This window comes from Silene latifolia, chromosome X (genome assembly GCF_048544455.1).
Source record: "Silene latifolia isolate original U9 population chromosome X, ASM4854445v1, whole genome shotgun sequence".
NCBI classification, from domain to species: domain Eukaryota; kingdom Viridiplantae; phylum Streptophyta; class Magnoliopsida; order Caryophyllales; family Caryophyllaceae; genus Silene; species Silene latifolia.
Window position 1 is genome coordinate 341,655,933 of NC_133537.1, and position 18,445 is coordinate 341,674,377.

The 18,445-nt window shown below is 34.4% G+C and overlaps 2 protein-coding genes across 2 annotated transcripts; one reads left to right on the forward strand and one right to left on the reverse strand.

Moving 5' to 3' along the window:
* Nucleotides 1-4,938: 4,938 nt before the first annotated feature.
* Nucleotides 4,939-7,649, reverse strand: LOC141622686 (uncharacterized). Its single transcript, XM_074438691.1, has 6 exons — nt 7,420-7,649; nt 6,522-6,554; nt 5,892-5,987; nt 5,684-5,810; nt 5,270-5,474; nt 4,939-5,165 (listed from the first exon to the last, which is right to left on the reverse strand). Exons 1-6 carry the CDS (start codon nt 7,590-7,592, stop codon nt 5,071-5,073), a joined length of 729 nt encoding a protein of 242 aa, XP_074294792.1. The 5' UTR covers nt 7,593-7,649; the 3' UTR covers nt 4,939-5,070.
* Nucleotides 7,650-14,581: 6,932 nt separating this feature from the next.
* On the forward strand, nt 14,582-18,154 carry LOC141619527 (protochlorophyllide-dependent translocon component 52, chloroplastic-like). Its single transcript, XM_074436539.1, has 4 exons — nt 14,582-15,174; nt 16,270-16,550; nt 16,636-17,014; nt 17,587-18,154. The coding sequence occupies exons 1-4, from the start codon at nt 14,659-14,661 to the stop codon at nt 18,007-18,009; spliced, it is 1,599 nt and encodes a 532-aa protein (XP_074292640.1). The 5' UTR covers nt 14,582-14,658; the 3' UTR covers nt 18,010-18,154.
* Nucleotides 18,155-18,445: the final 291 nt, after the last annotated feature.

Sequence of the window (18,445 nt, forward strand, 5' to 3'; positions counted from 1 at the left end):
TTGATTTTATGTTTTTACCAAATAAAAAACTTATATTTAGTGAGTTTGTAAGCTCTTATAAACCTACGCTCCGATTCTAGCGATTCAAAGTAGAATCTAGATCATAATAACATTGGCCAGTACTCAGCGGGCACTGGGTCGAGTATGTTTTTGGTGTGTCACGATCAAGCTACTGATCTAGTGGCACTCGGCCAAGCATCTTTGGTACTCGGCCGAGTTGGTCGTACTCGGTCGAGTACATTGGTACTCGACCGAGTACCAGTCTGATACATGTTATTTACGCGAGAAGGATTAAGGGGTGTTTGGTTCAACTCATAAAGGTATGGGGTATGAGTTTGGAATGAGCCAAACCTATACCAAGTGTTTGTTTGACAAAAATAGAGGTTTCATACCCATACCTCAAACCCATGAGATATGGGTTTCTCATACCCAAGGGGGGAGGTGGGTATGAGATTGATAACCATGGGTATCAAGTAATAAAACCAAAAAACATACTCCCTCCTATTCTCCATTTTGTTCCCCTTTGTTGTGGGCACAAGATTTTAGGAGGAGAATAAAGTATGAATTGTGTGAGTTGGGTGGGGTTTAGTGATAGGAGAGATGAATGAATAAATAGAAATTAAATAAGAAATTGTGAGTTGGGTGGGGTTTGGTGATAGAAGAGAGAAATGAATAAATAAGAATTAAATAAAGAATTGTGAATTGAGTGGGGTTTGGTGATAGAAGAGAGGAATGAATAAAATAAGAGTAAAAGTTTTCCAAAAAAGGAAAGGGGAAGAAAACCTGAATAATCCGTTTAAGGAAATAGGGAAGAAAATGGTGAATAGGAGGGAGTAAAAAAAAACTTAAATGGAACATTTTTAATGCTTTTTTTTTTTTTTACATTTATTTGATCAACTCTTCATTTTCATGATTTTTTAGTATCAAAAATAATTATTTTTAATGTTGTATTTTAGATTTTTTTAACTTTGATAAAGTTCGATCTCATTCCACCCAAAATTGAAACAAACACATGGTATAAGAAATCAAGTTCCAAACTCATACTACCCGGATATGATTCCTGATTCCAAACTCATACCCACGCGCGAACCAAACACCCCTAAAAGAGTTTAGGGTTATTTCATTTCATTTCGTTAGTTTCAAAACATAGTTGCAATCCCAAAAAGTTCCTACACTTCTCTCTCGACTCTTTTAATCACTTCTTAAGCGGAATCAAGCCCCTATTTTCAACAGGTTGGAAAACTACACAAGGCATAAAAGAGCCCCTATTTTTCCACACAGCTCGGATTCTATACCGTACAACTGCATACAACTGGTTGTATAATCTACTAATTGATTTCCACACAAATACTACTATACAACCAGTTGTATAATAAGCATTGTACAACCATATACATTAATCCGAGCTTATGTGTAATTTTTCTGAGTTTTATAAGAGTTTATTTTTTATGTTTAAGTGTGTGAGTTCAGAAACTTTACAGCATAGCTCAAATTCTTTTAAACAAAACTCGAAAACGTTAATATACAGCTCGGATTCTATACCGTACAACTGCATACAACTGGTTGTATAATCTACTAATTGTTTCCACACAGGTTGGCTACGGTTCGTAATTCGCGAAAGTGGTAAACAACCCCCTTAAGTTTACTTCTACGTGAGATTAAGCCCCTTAAGTTTGATTTGGAGTAAATAACCCCCTTAACTTTGCTATAAAGTGAAATCAAAAGCCCCTTTTATTTTTTCGGCCAAAATCTCATTGGATTTCTCAATTTCTTACCAATTTCTCATATCGGTGTACATGTAGATGTATCGCAATATTTATAGCGTCTTAAGAAACACATGATCATACTCTTCATATTAACAATCAAAATGCTGACTAAAATGCGTGAATGAAAAATAATTATGAATTCCAGTAATTGCGCACACTCAATAGTCGTACAACATATTTTTTCCTACCAACGCCCTTTAATGATGCTAAGAATAATAACTGCATCTTGAACAATTTAATTTGTAATTTTGGAGGGGAAAACCAATTTGGCAAACCATGGATTTGATCTTAGATTACCGGGCAAACAACTCGACAGTTTTTGAGGATCATCATCACCACCCTTACTTGATGACAGGAGCACACAAATGAAAAAGTAAACGTATCCGAGAGAAATTTATACCTAATACGTACACCGATATGAGAAATTGGTGAGAATTTGAAAAATCCGGTGAGATTTTGACCGGAAAAATAGAAAGGGCTTGATTTCACTTTATAGCAAAGTTAAGGGGGTTATTTACTCCAAATGAAACTTAAGGGGCTTAATCTCACGTAGAAGTAAACGTAAGGGGGTTATTTACCACTTTCGCGGTTGTTAATTGTATGCATATGTTTGATTGTTTAGGTGGAAATTTCGTAGAAAAGCCCTTCTAGATCACCGTCTGAGTTGATTAATTCCCAATAAGGTAGGGTTTCCCTACTTAGTATGATTATGCTTTTATGGTGTGAATTTGATGATGATATGATATGATTGAGATATTGTATATGATCATGATTGATATGATGAATATGGCTATGGTTGATATTGCTTTGTGCCGTGGTTTCCGGCTGAGTGCCATTACGAGAAGTGAGATGTGTTTAGTGATCATAAGATGATGAATTTAATGAAGCTTGAGTTTTATAAGGATAAATTGAATGAATTGTGAAAGAAGTTTAAGGAGAGCGTACAGGTTCAATTGTCACAACTAGGATTTATTAAGGGTAGTGATTTTCGAAGTACACATTTTACTCATCGTAGTACACTATTTACCATTATACCCTTCTCATTTTCCTTTCTCTCTCTTCTCTCTAACTTTCTCCTCCTAATTACCATCTCCTCTAATTTCTCACCTATGACCGCCATTAACTACCGTCATCAACCATGACCGCCTTTCACTACCCTTTACCACGGTCAACAACCAAAACTACCGTCACCAAAACTATACAAAACGTACTGCCTAAATAATATTCAAAAAGAAAAACAAAAACACATACACTAAGCCTATTAACACTAACTCTGATCGATAACCCATGTTGCCTGAGACGGTGGATTGAGATTTGGGACTCCCTCCATCCTAATTAGCGAATTAACAAATTGAATATACGTTTTAACATTTAAATTATTATTCATAATTGAATAAATTTGTTTATTTTAAGAAGAGGTAGGGCTTGGAATAGAGAGAATTATGTTTGATGTTTTTCAATATAGCCATATAGGGGTAGGCAAATGGAAAATATGATACAAAAAGTGGGTCTTTTGCCTAACTAACCATTTATTCCAAATTATTTACCAAAATAATCAATATGACATTATATTTTCCAAATTAACCTTATTAAATTGTTAGCCAAATCAAATCACATAATTAACAAAAAAAAAACCAACCTTTTTGTAAACTAAGCGGTTTACTAGGGTAAAAAGGATAAAAAAAAAAAAAAAAAATTGAGGCTCCTACTCTAATTTTGCCGCTTCTTTGATTGATTGGATTCAATGCCATCACTTTGTCTTCAATTTAATTATCTTTTCCATATTTCAACAAGGTGTCTAACTTAACTTATTAATCATATTTAATTCTTTTCGATACGTTTTTCTTATTTACCTACTTACAGTATAATCTAACAATCACTAATTGTAGTATCATTTTTTATAATTATTCAGTTTAATGTTCTTATCATTATGTTGATTACGTGTTGTAATGTTAATTACGAAGTAGTCTTTTAGGAAAATATACATGTTTACATCAAAAGAGCAAGCGTTTAGTATTTCTAGAGGTGGCAATCATTGACACGACCCGATAACACGACACGAACCCGATACGAAGTTAGCGGGTTAAGGTTAAGACGTTGTGACCTATTTAAGTAATTGGGGGTTGACACAGACACGGCACGAAATTTAAATGGGTCGGGTTAGGGTTGAGCTCTTTTAACACGAACCCGACATGAATAACTTATTTATTTAAAAGTGTCATAATATATTTGAGTTGATAAATAACTCAACCAAACAACTTAAAAATAAGCATTTTCATTCGTCATTTTTGGGATAATAGGATAGGGCTATAACGTTTAGTTTATTTTATTAGTTTATTGGGTTAAACGGGTTAAATGGGTTAAAAATGACCTGCTAAAAGATAAATGGGTAAATAGGTCGGGTTGGGTTATAGAAAAATTAATGGGTTGGGTTAGGGTTGAGACAAATGACCCGTTTATGTAATTGGGTCGGGTTATGAATGGGGTAATTGTGACCCGTTTAAAGTCAACACGGACACGAACACGACACGACCCGATCTGTTTGCCAGGTCTAAGTATTTCTCATGCTAAATTATTCTTTGATAGTAATTTAATGTTTGAAAAGTGTTGCTCGTACAATAGTTTTCAATATCGTTTATGTATATGTATGTAAATATATGATTTTGCAGCACTTTTCATAGAAATGAAATTGGGAAAATTAATAGTAACTCTTGTATCCGTCTTATGATTAAGACAGGTCAAATATTAAGATAAATTTTTTTACCATTTCCTAGGCAATAAGTGAGATGATTTGGTATATATTTGTCTCGTTTTAAGCTTAAGATGGATAGAAATCGTCTTAAATGAGAATTTGTGAAATTTGACAGATGAGCTTTTGAGCTTTCTTAATGTATGACATGTCACTGAGCTTTGAAAATAATTGTCAGCTTCCGTCAATGTTTGGCATAGGTCTTGGTTAAGTAATTTGACTTTAATTTTTTGGTTCATTAAACTAAACCAAAACATTGTTAAAAGAAAATAAATGTTTGAACCAGCCATGATTATTTATATTCGTTCACAACTTTATTTGGTAAGTTTGTTAATTGAATAGCTATTCTTGTAAATAAAATTGCTATTTGGTTATTTTGGTAAATAGTTTGGAGCAAATGGCTAGTTTGGCAAAATACCCACAAAAAGTATTGTAATGAATAAAATATGTAATGCGAAAATAAATTACGTTTATTAATTATTGAGATACAAAAACATTAAGCTAATGAGAATAATCATGAGAATCACATTAAACAGTCAGTGTGTTTCTTCCTCATCATCCACCAATATTCCTCCCAGCTTGAAATCCTTTGACAGGATGCAAGAGGTGATTGCCACACATTACGCAGCCACGAACAATACTAGAATTACCTGCAAAATTATAACCAACCCAATTTCAATCTCTACTACATTGGCCGCGATGAAAAAACATGCATACTGATACATTAGAAAACAAGAAATTTGGAATGACTTACGATTCCCAAGGCCATCGTCCAAGGGCATACAAACTTTGACGATGAGTTGATCATATTCGATCCTATTAAGCTCTGCGAAGAAGAGCTTAGGCGGCGAGGAGGGATCAGATTCGCAGCACTGAGCTCTGAAATTGCAATGAAACCAAAATCCAGTATCAAAGCACCCATAGCTACCTAGGGTTTCCACAATCTTATAATCAGTACCCTGCATGCATGCGCCCAAACAAATACCAGTAATTAAATATTAGAGTTCATCAATGAAAACAAACAAGCGAGTAATTAGTAATTTAGCAAATTAAATACTTCCCTTTCTTTAGGGCAACAAAATTAAGGAAATGAATTTGAACCACACAAAATACCCAACTAGCATGGAAAAGGGAAGAGGGAGTACTGGATAAAACCCCTGATACATACATGTTTTTGGTTGTAGAAATTGATAGCCGCCTCTACACAATCACAATCTGTTTTCTCCAAGACTTTTGCCTCATATTTCACATCTCGCTTGAGCGTTTTTTTCCAGTTCTGCTTGTAACTCTTAACCCTAAGAAGAAAATGAAAACAAAAAATCATAATCATAAACAGACGGTACTCAGAATAAAAGAGCAAAGCAGAAGAAACCAACCATTCAGCGTGTAGGAGCGGCGGGAGAAGGAAAGTAAATGGCGACGACGGACTGTATGTGGTCGGAGGTCTCGGAACAAGTGGGAGAGGGGGGTTGCTGTTGAAAATTGACAAAACAATCAGTGTTGTGTTGTGGAGCTTTGTTACAAAGTTGTCGAGCTCTATTAACAAAATTATCGAGTTATGATACAAATTTGTTGAGGTTAACAGAATAATTATTAAGCTCAATAATTTCATAAAATAGCTCAATAACTTGTAAAATAAGTCAACAACTTTGTATGAGAGCTCGATAACTTTGACGCGGTTGTACATAGAACAAGAAACAAACTTAAAATAAGTACTCCCTCCAAGTTTGATCAATCTTCCCTATTTCTCTTTTGAGCTTATTTTCTTATCTTCCCCTTTCCTTTTTTGGTTATCTTTTATTCATTATTTATTCATCATCTCTCCTAAAAAGTCAACAATTTTCCCTACTTTATCCTACTTTATTCATTTTTTATCCATTATTCATTCTTTATTATTTTCTCTCTCCACAACTCACACTACTTTATCCATTTTTTATTGTTTTCCTTATTTTTGGTGCAAAAAGTAAAAGGGAGGATTGAAAAAACTTGGAGGGAGTATAACTTACGGGTAATAATCTTCAATTTTATCTTCAAAAGGTCTGAGATTCCAATTAATTAAAAAATCAAATATCAGTAAATATAATCAATCAATGATAAACAACAAAGCAACAACACTTGATTCCAGCGTTTCCTTCAAACTAATATCCACCAGAATTATGATATGATATGATAGAAAGCGGTTTTGCCAAGATGAATTATATAAACGTAACCATGGAGTTGAGTTTATACAAGTAATTTTAATTAATTATGATAGAAAGCGGTTTAACGAACATGAATTATATAAACATAACCATGGAGTTTTCCTTCAACCATGGCATATAGGAATAATTTGTATTGTTTAGGATGTAAACACATGAATTTAGAATTCACTTGAATTGCAAAATATTGTTTGGTTGCCTTGAAGAAAGTGCAATTCATGTAGGCAGTCCCATCTAAGCAACTTCCTCCATTATGGAGGAATTGGAATTCATGTAATGGAAGAATTTGGAATTCATGGGAACTTCCTGAATTGGGCTAACCAAACAATATACTCATTCTAATCTTAATTAATTATGATAAAAAGCGGTTTAACGAAGATGACTTATATAAACCCAAGTAATTTTAATTAATTACGGAGTATGATAGAAAGGGGTTTAAACAAGATGAATTATATAAACGTAACCATGGGGTTTATACAAGTAATTTTAATTAATTATGATAGAAAGCGGTTTAACGAAGATGAATTATATAAACGTAACCATGGAGTATATACAAGTAATTTTAATTAATTATGATACAAAGCAGTTTAACGAAGATGAATTATAAAAACGTAACCATGGAGTTTATACTACTACCGGAAGTCCGGAATTGAATTTGAATTACGAAGATTAATTAAATTAAATATAAATAAAGAAAGAATAATACCCGACATCAACATCATCATCGTCGTCATCACTGTAACCATGTTGTTCATAGAATTCTTCCTTTTGTTTCTGAGCATGACCAAGTCTAGGATCCTCGGACGGCCTCATCAATTCATATGGATCATATTCTCCGGGATACGATACCTTATACGGACGCATACCTGCTTCTTCCATCTCTCTCTATTTCCTCCTGCTTCCCTTCTTTTAACCAATTTGCTCAATTGCCTTCAATCATCATCTATATATATATATATATAAACTTTTTTTGAGCGATTATGGTGAATCCAACTTTCCTAAAATACCTTTCCTCAAAAAAAAAAAAAAACTTTCCTAAAATACCTAAATAAATAATAAATACATATATAATTAAGATATACTTCCTTTATTTTAGAAATTGAGATAATATTAGGGAGATAAAATTTGGTTTACGTACATAAAATCTCACGCACAAAGAATCCCTCCTGCAAGCATAATTTCTTTATTTTCGTTCAATTCTTTCTTTCTTAGTTATTCGTTTTTTCGTGTTTATTTTATGATTCATAATTCATGATTATCAAGTTCTTTGTGACTAATCTCAATATCCTAAAAAAAATATTAATGTTTATTTTTCGTGCATGCCAGAATAAGTAGCTGATGGTTTAGGGGTTTGGGAGAATTTTTATCTAAAACTATCATTCTTATCTATCTTGACTCTTCGATAAATAATAAACACTTCTACATGGTTTTTTTTGGTTAGTCGCCTTATAATAGGAGGAGAAGGGGGATTCGAATTTGAGACCTATTATCCACAATACCTCTGTCTTAATCACTAGACCAAGATATCTTCGGAAATACTTTTACATGGTAAAATCATGTAAAAGTAATCCATTCAGAATTGACTAATGAATGCATAAACTGCATACCACTATTTGCACAAAAGCGTTAGACAAATTCAAAATTCATTAACATAGAACTTCAACTTCAAAACTTTAGTATGGCAATTCTACTTCGTCAAAGACAATATCCTCCACTAAAATAGAAGTTCAATTATACTTTAAAAAAAACTTTGTAGTTATAAAATAAAAAATAATACGAAGTATATAGATTAGTACGTGATGGGGCATATTCTGCACCCGCTGACCGAGTCAACATATTGACCAAGGACAAAGCCAAAAGACAACAAGTCAACAAGAAGGACGGTCTAGCCGACTAAGCATGCCGGCCTGTCACTTGGGTCTCGGTCTCGGCAACTAGCCGGCCGAGAGACATATCCGCGTACTCACATCCAGTCCCCTCGGCATAGAGTCAACCAGGCCTGCCGGCCTGCCATGGGTCCCTCGGCCGAGGGTAGAACGGTCTTTCCACCTGCTCTGTCACTTGGCCACTTGCCACTACGTGACAAAAGGTGAAAGTCTATAAATACTCCACTTTTCTCATTGAGAAAAGGATCCGAAATCTATCTAATAATCTCACAATTCAATAATCTGGTATAGACTCCCTTATCTCTCTACAATATACTTCGCCAAGTAACATACAACTTATCCCTTTAAGTTTACTGACTTGAGCGTCGGAGTGAGTACGTTCGGCCCCAAGCCGAGCCCTCAGTTTGTTCATCTTAAACAGGAAAGAGTGAAAGGAAGAGGCAAGCCGCGACATCATTCAACAAGCTTACGTGGTCACAAAAACTGCTCTGGAAATTACACCCGGAACAGTACTCTTCGATAATAATACAACACAGACTAGAGTACTACACAGTGACCTTGTGACCTCTACACAGTGACAAAGTATAGTATTACCTACATCACTAATTGAGCTCATTATCATGCTCGCGGGAATTAACCTGAGCTCGATTGCTTAACTCGAGCCTTTATATAATTGTTTAGTTATTGGATTTTTTTTTCATTAAATAATTTAAATAAAGGGATTCAGAGGATTAAATAAAAAAATATTGATCAAATTAATTAAGACACTTGATATAGTTATACCCTAAATATTTTTGCATGATAAAAGCAAAGTATTATTTTATCACACAAGTTAAAGCCACTCATGAGCTTTTCAAGCCGAACAAATGTTACCTCGGTTTGACACGTGCCAAGCCCGAGAGATTGAGCCAAGCTGCTCGCGAGCTGTCTCATCTCCTAAGCCCTAATTCGCTAATTCACAAAATGCAGTAAAAACCAAAAACCGACAGGCGTAAACGCTAATACTTGTGTAAGACGGTTTTACTCGCAAAGTAAAATAAATAGGGAAAAGTACCTGAAGAAATGAAGAGAGGGAGAGAAGGAGAAAGAGTTGAGTGAAGGAAGAAGAGTGAAGAAGGTGAGGTGAGTTTTGAGACTCGAGACTTGGGATTGTGTTCCAAGATGGGATGGGCCTATGTGTGTGTTATTTTTAGCCCGTTTTGAAATGGGTTTTCGGATATCGGTCTAGCCGAATCATCGACTTTGATATTTGATGTTCGGGATTATTCAGAATTGATTACCTAGTCCTCCTCGGCTATTGGAAACTCCCACATGCATTCAATTCTCGTATGTCATCTAAAGGATTTTTGAACAATTCACATAAATTGGTCAATTCGTGCCTTTTCAAATTTATTGGGAATTTAATTCCCCAATAACAACCAAACCATGAAAAATTAAACTAATAAGGGTAGGTACAAATAAGGATGTTGTTAGGGTAGAGTGGAGAATGCGGGGTAAGGGCAGGTGTAGGCTCCCTCAGATCAATTTGTATCTACTAAGACCTGACAAACGAGTTAGCCGAGTTTGGGTTGCGATCGGGTTTTCGGGTTCATTCGGGTCAAGTTAAGTCATTTCGGGTTTCGATTTATTGGCCGGGTCATTTTCGGTCAAGCGGTTGAGTTATTTTGGGTCATTGATTACCGTAAAAGAGAAAAATGCATCTTTAGTAATATTACCTACTTTTAGTTTAGTTCTGGTGATCTATTCTTTATTTTAACGTAAATAATTCTCCATATAGTATTATAGTATGATTTTAGTCATTTCAAATATATTTATGCTATGTTTGGGAACCTTGAATTGGAATTGAATTCCAGAATTGAAATATTTCAAGTGTTTGGGAACCCCTTGAATTTGGAATTGGAATTGACTCAATTCCTTATCAATTCCAAGCTAGTTAAAATTTGGGTTCTCAAATACGTACCATATACTAGTCATTTCAATTCCATGACTTCTTACGTTTTATTTTGTGACGCAAATTTCGTCACAATATTTTTATTTATGATATTTTTTCCGATCGCAAATATTTTTCGAGACTATTTAATTTTTTCAAATATAAAACATCCAACGGTCTCGACCCATACCCGTCTCGCCCAAATTCAATTCCAATTCCAATTCCAATTCCATGGGTTTCCCAAACGTAATTTTGGATTTGGAATTGAATTCAAACATTTCAATTTCTACAATTGAAATCATGGAAATGAAATCAATTCCGTATATCCAAACACTGCCTTAGTTCAATTAGAGTATTGTTTTGTCGGGCCTTTTTCGGATTGAGTGGTTTCTGATCAGGTCATTTCGGATGGGTAATTACCGCCATACTGGTCAACAAAACTCATGTCATGTTTGAGTCAACTTGGGTCAATTTAGATTGTGAGGTCACATTCAGAGTTGTAGATCACAATTTTTAGTTTTCGGATCAATCTTTTTGAGTTAGGTCCAGGGGCGAAGCCAAGATTAATTTCTGGGGTAGAAAAAATCCGTCTTTTAAACCATTTTTTTAAAGTTTGGGGTAGCGACCTCCACCCCTTACTACTAGGTGGCTTCGCCCCTGATTAGGTCAATCGGATCAGGCTAGTTTTGTAAGTTTACCTACCGACCAGGGAGGGAAGGAGGGATGTGTGTGTTAAAGAGAGTTGGGATTGTGTTTGAAGATGGGCCTATATGTGTGTCATTTTTAGCCCACTATCATTCATAGAACCAAACCATTGACGTTGATATATACTTATGTTATGATGGGCTTATTCAGTTTGTTTTGAATTTAAAATCTTAAAATTAAATTAGATGTTATTTAGGCTCTGTTTGGTAAAATTAACTGAAAAAGTGGCTGAAATTTGAAAAGTTATCTGAAAACTTAACTGAAACCTGAAAAGGTGACTGATAAGGTAGTTGAAAATTCGGAACTGATAAGGTAGTTGATTATATAAAGAAATGTTTGACAAACTAACTGAAAAGGTAACTGATTTTGATGAAATGACGTAAAAGAATATGATAATTATTTAATAGTATAAATTTATGGGGTAAAAATAGAAAATTAAATCAAATTAAGTACCTGAAATCTCAAATGCTACTCGAGATAACATTTCATTTCAGTTAACTTATTTGGTTAAATAAGCTACTTGTCAAACGCTTACAAAAAAAAAAAAAATAAGGTACCTGAAATTTTGGTCAAATAAGCTACTTTGACCAAATCAGGTACATGAAATATCTTACCAAACGGAGCCATAGTTTAATGCGGGTTGGAGCTGGATATATAAGGATTGTACTAACATTTTTTTTTTTTGTATGTTGTCATTCCATAGAAAAACATGTTAGCGGATCGTATCTTTATTAACTTTATGAAATGTATAATTTGGATCCACTTATTTTACTAGTACGGGAGGTTTAATGGACTAGGAAGAGAAGGACCAACTCTAAGTTAAATTATTATTTTTTTTTTTTTTAAATGAGTCACAAGAGCGAATATAATGCTAGCGGAGTAATGAGGTTTGAACCCAGGTGATGAGTATCGTACTACCGCCCATCATAACTTTAACGGCTAGTCTAACCGACATTTATTGAGTCAAACTAATGGTGACTGACTGGCTGGTGAGCTACAAATAAATAGTAATAATTTTTCCTTGTTTAATCACATAATAGTTCATCAATCTTGTTATCTTATCTCTATCTCTATATCTTTAAAAATGGAGATGAGCTCACGGAGTTTGACATTAATGATAGGATACGCAAATTGACAAATTCAAGCATGAAGACTAGTACGAGTACATTGACTAATTTAATGAATTAACTAATTCAATAGTGTCATTAGGCCCATTACAATGTACGACCGTTAATCAAATGAATTTGGTGTGATGTTTGCTAACCTTATCCCTTAGACCTTAATCATGAATGGAGCAAATTATTTGACTTGCCGTTTACCTTTTCGTGAGAGCACTCACGAGTCACGACGAGGAAAATGTACACTGTTATCGACGATGGACACTTTGATTTATACCAAAAAAAACAATTTACGACCATTGAATTCGATTAATACAAATGCCTGAATTATGAATTATAAAATCTCTATCAAGCATTACCATCGTCTAAGTCATCAAAGTAGAGTAGAGTTAAAAGATAGTGTTGAATTAGATTAGTAAATAGACCAATTGATTTGGATTTAAGAAAGGTGTTTTTATATTTATTAGAAATTCTCGTTTAAGATAGAGATATCTGCCCACTTAATGTATTATACAACTGGTTGTATATACAACTTATTCAATGTAGTTGAACTTTATTACAAAGTTGTCGAGCTTTATTAACAAAATTATCGAGTTATGGTACAAAGTTATTGAGCTTAACATAATAATTATTAAACTCAATAACTTTGTAAAATAGCTCAATAACTTGTAAAATAACTCAACAACTTTGTGTAGGAGTTCAACAACTTTGAGGCGGTTGTATAATGCTATTATACAACTGATTGGAGGATAGTATTTGTGATATCTGCCTTAACCAATAATACGGGATGAATTTGCAAATAAAACATAAATAAAAGCATAACCGTCCGATGACGTCCTTATTGTAAATAAAATACAGCAGCCAACCACAATTGAAAGTTGAAACATTGACTTGTAGTCTAGTACACTACTTATATTCAATGCCCTCATAAATGTGCTTCTTCACCCCTAATCAGTAATCACACATTGTTTTCAGCATCAGTTTCTCTTACTTTAGACCTACGGAGTATGTTAGTCCGACACTTCACTTAGCTGCCGCGTCGTGTATACGACACGTACTTGTCTGGTACCGACACGATACTTTGATACTTCATTTTAGACAAAAAAATTGAAAAATTCGCACAAAATAGTTGTATCCGACACTCGACACATTTCAAACACAACACCCGTTTCGGAGAGTTAGGGTAACACAGCTTTAGACGGGCCATTGAGCCAATAAATGGAACACTCGGCAGGCCAGCTTTAGACGGGCCATTGAGACACAACACTCGACACAATCACATGTGACCATTATTAAAAAAAAAGAGTTATCATAAATTATAACACTATTTGTATTATTGTGGTTACATTCAACCATAAAATAATCACATTTATCCGTCTAAAATTTCAGATGAAAAGTGCCCAAGTGACATAAGAATTTGTGTTTCAGCATTAATGACCACTGAAAACAGGCGAACTATTTGAATAGTACACTAAACAAATCTGCCAATTTTGAATTTCTTTGTTAAAAAATAAAAAAAAAAATCAACTCTGAAAATTCAACTTCTTTGATCAGTAAACATGGCTTAAGACTAAAGACTGAAGATGAAGTCTTACTTGTTGAAGTATTGACCAAGCCGCGAAAATATCTCTCTTAAACTTAAAACAGATTAAATAATATAGATAAAACAAAAATAGTGTTACAATAGAAGCGAGAAAGATAAATAAAACGTAAAGAATAAACATGAAAAACCGACTAGCGGGCAGGAGTTACAGATTTCGGATTCAAATTACAAAAGTTAACGAGAATCCCGTGAATCGTGATAGTAATTTGAAGCGACAACTATTAGATTCAACACATTAATTAACAAGGATACTACTGTATTTGACCCATTTTAATTTTATGACGGATGCCTTAAGAGTATATCGACGACGTTTTAGTAAATATCGACGACGTTTTTAAAAAAAAAGACGATAACTGCCCTTCCACTCATCCAACATTTTCTCTCTCTAAAAAATTTCCTCTCAACTTCAACTAAATTAAAAAAAAACAACAACAATTAACAACACGACGGATCTCGAATGACCGGTACTTAAACAACTTAATCTCTTCATTATTTGGTTAATTTTTTTTTCCGCACCGCTAAATCTATTCGATAATTGCACTATAACAACAAAGAATAGTCCTATACTCCTAGGTATCGTGCCAATTTTATCAGATGTCCCCGTCAGGCTGTCACCGACAGCCCTAATTAAAAACATTGTATAAATAGAACAAAAACTGAAGTGAAGTTAATAATACTAAGCAAATCAAAAAAACTCAAAGCCATGGCTACTACTACTACTACCATTAGTATGGCTACTATCCGTACTCGACTCGACCCGACTCATTTCCAAAAACAATCTTTCAATCTCCACCGTCCATCATTATCATTATCACCAACTCGAAAATTCAGGCTTTCCTGCACTAACAATTCAGTAACAGCAACAAAGACAGTTACTGAAGAAGTGTATGAGAAAAGTGCAGTAACAGCAGAAGATAATACAGTAGAAGACGAAAAATTCGACTGGTATTCGGAGTGGTACGCGGTAGCACCGGTGTGTGACCTGGACAAGAAGGTCCCACACGGGATGACGATTATGGGGATGGAATTGGTGGTTTGGTGGGACAGTAATGAGGAACAGTGGAGAGTTTTCGAGGATAGTTGTCCACATCGCTTGGCGCCTTTGTCGGAAGGAAGGATCGATAAATGGGGGAGGTTGCAGTGTGTTTATCATGGCTGGTGTTTTAATGGTTCTGGTAGCTGTAAGCTCATTCCTCAAGCTCCTCTTGATGCCAGTCCGGTATGTATATCGTATCCTGTCATTAAACTGGTTGCGTTTTCTTTTACTCTGAACTATATGATTCACAGTGTAGATTTTATTTTGAGTCGTCTGCAAACCGTCTTTCTGAAAGGTTACATACATCAGACATTCAGACCGTGTTTAATTCACTAATCGCAATTTACAGGTTCATATTTTATTTTTAGTCGTCTGCAAACCTTCTTTCTGTAAGGTGATATACATCCGACCGTGTTTAATTTATTAATTGCAATTTACAGGTTCATATTTTATTTTTAGTCGTCTGCAAACCGTCTTTTGTGAGGTTACTTTCATTAGACCGTGATTAATTCATTAATTGTAATTTACAGGTTCATATTTTATTTTTAGTCGTCTACAAAGTGCAAACCGTCTTTCTATAGGGTTACATACATCAGACCGTGTTTAATTCAGTAACTGTAATTTACAGGTTCATATTTTATTTTGAGTCGTCTGCAAACCGTCTTCTATAAGGTTACTTACATCAGACCGTGTTTAATTCATTAATGGTTGATATTTTATTTTTAGTCGTCTGCAAACCGTCTTTCTGTAAGGTTACATAAAATCAGACGGTAGTGTTTAGTTCATTAACTGTAATTTACAGATTCATACACGGTGATACACTGATACATCTAATAAAGCATTCAGATTTTATTTTGAGTCGTCTACAAACCGTCTTTCTGTAAGGTTACAATGTTACATACATCAGACCGTGTTTAATTCGTCAATTGTAATTTACAGGTTCATATTTTATTTTGAGTCGTCTGCAAACCGTCTGTCTCTAAGGTTACATAAAATCAGACGGTGTTTAGTTCATTAACTGTAATTTACAGGTTCATACATGGTGATACATCTAATAAAGCATGTCGATTTTATTTTGAATCGTCTGCAAATTGTCTTTCTATAAGATTACATACATCAGACCGTGTTTAATTCGTCAATTGTAATTTACAGGTTCATACATGGTGATACATCTAATAAAGCATGTAGATTTTATTTTGAGTCATCTGCAAACCGTCTTGGCTTTCTGTAAGATTACATACATCAGACAGTGTTTAATTCGTTAATTGTAATTTACAGGTTCACACGTCCAAGAAAGCGTGTGTAGCTTCCTATCCATGCACAGTCCAGAATGACATTCTCTGGGTCTGGCCTAACAGCGATCCCAAATACCGAGACATAGCAACCAAGAAACAACCTCCTTATATCCCTGAACTCGATGATCCTAACTATACTAGGTCCATGGGAATTAGGGATTTACCTTATGGTTACGAGGTTTTGGTCGAAAATATAATGGATCCTGCTCATGTTCATTATGCACATTATGGACTCATGCCACCAATGCCCACTGATAAAACCAGGTACACATTAATCTATCGTCGTTGTCTTTTGATATCGCGATGCAGTTTTGGAGTTCAGAATAAGAATATATGAAATTGGATGCAGGCCTGATTTTGACAGAGAGGGTGGGAGACCTCTTGACTTCAGTGTCGAAAAAATTGAGAAAAACGGGTTTTCAGGTAATCAACCAGGAGGCTACAACAAGTTTATGCCTCCCTGTGTCTTTTATATGGCTGCCAACAAGTTTGCAGACAGTGAAGATGCATCAGGATCAATAACAACTGATAAGGATGCGCAGAAGAAGGAGCAGGAAAGACGGCTTTTGATATTTATCTGTATTCCAGTGAGTCCCGGAAAAAGTAGAGCAATCTTGATATTCCCAAGGAATTTCATGCAATGGCTTGATAATATAATCCCAAGATGGGTTTTTCATGTATACCACAATCTGGTACTGGATTCCGACTTGAAGCTACTGCACGTCGAGGTAATCCTCTATTTACTAAAAGAATAGGTGAAACTCTCACTTTTCTCGCCTAAACCATATTTCCTTAGCATATATTAAATATGCTAGGTGATTAATGGCACAGTCTTTTAATAAATTTAATATTTAAAACATTCTATATTATTTTACATTCTGCATAAATTTATCTTCATTATTATATGATAAAAAAGACTGTATACATTTTTTTTAATGAAAAATTCATTAACTTTTATTGATTAGAAGTTGCACAAAAAATGTTAATAGTAAATATACTAAAAATAATATCATTAATTTCTCGGTAAAAAGAAATTTTTTATTAAAATATTCATTTCATGACTTTTTACAATTTTAATTTTTATTGCTCAAATCAAAATACAGTGATGAGAAATATAAAAAATTAGTGAATTGTCAATTTAAACTCCATAAATAATACAGAGACACTAAAAAGTAAAATTTTATAAATACCGTGTATATATTGCACGGAATCTAAACTAGTTAGCTAATAAATGTGCAAGAATCAGATGAATGCTATGTTGAATGAGATATTGACAGAATACGGGTTTGGTCTGGTGCAGGAGCGGAGGCTAATGGAAAAGGGAGGAAAATGGCAGAAAGGGTACTACATGCCAACAAATGCAGATGCAATGGTAGTTGCATTCCGAAAGTGGCTAGACAAGTACGCTGGAGGAGTCGTCGACTGGGGAAACAAATACGTGGCAACAGAACTACCGCCTACACCACGCAGGGACATGTTATTCGACAGGTACTGGAGTCATGTCGTGAAGTGTACGAGCTGTAGTAAGGCGTATAAGGGACTCAAACTGGCAAAAACTGTGCTACAGATATCGTCTTTTGCTCTAATCGGAGTTGTTGCGCTTGTTAAGAAGAAAAGTCTTGTGTTCGCCGCTGCCTTGGTTTGCTTTGCTGCTTCCAAATTGTTGTCCTCCTTCATATCCAAGCATCTCCATTTTCATGACTATAATCATGGTCATGTTTGATGTACAATTCTTATGTTTATGTATCAATAAAGCTATAGAAAATGTATTATTCATGAAAATAGACTTGCTATTTTACAAGAATATTTAAATAAAATAAAATGTATCCTCATTTTTCTTTAATCGACAATTATCAGGTGAAATCGTCTATCTATAATGTTAATGTAAAACCTGTAACCCAATAAACACATTGGAAATGATCATTGTTTAAGCGAGTTAGTATAAGATGTGAGATACAAGGTTGAATGAATGTTGTATTGACTGTATAAATGAATGTTAGGGTATACATGTATTTATAGGGAGAGTTGTAAGCTAAGTTAGGAAGGTATACAAAGATTATATGCTTGAGAGAAAAGCTACCTATATTTACATATGATATAATAATATCTAATATATTTACTATATTTAAATATTATTGTTAATACGCCCCAGCAAGATG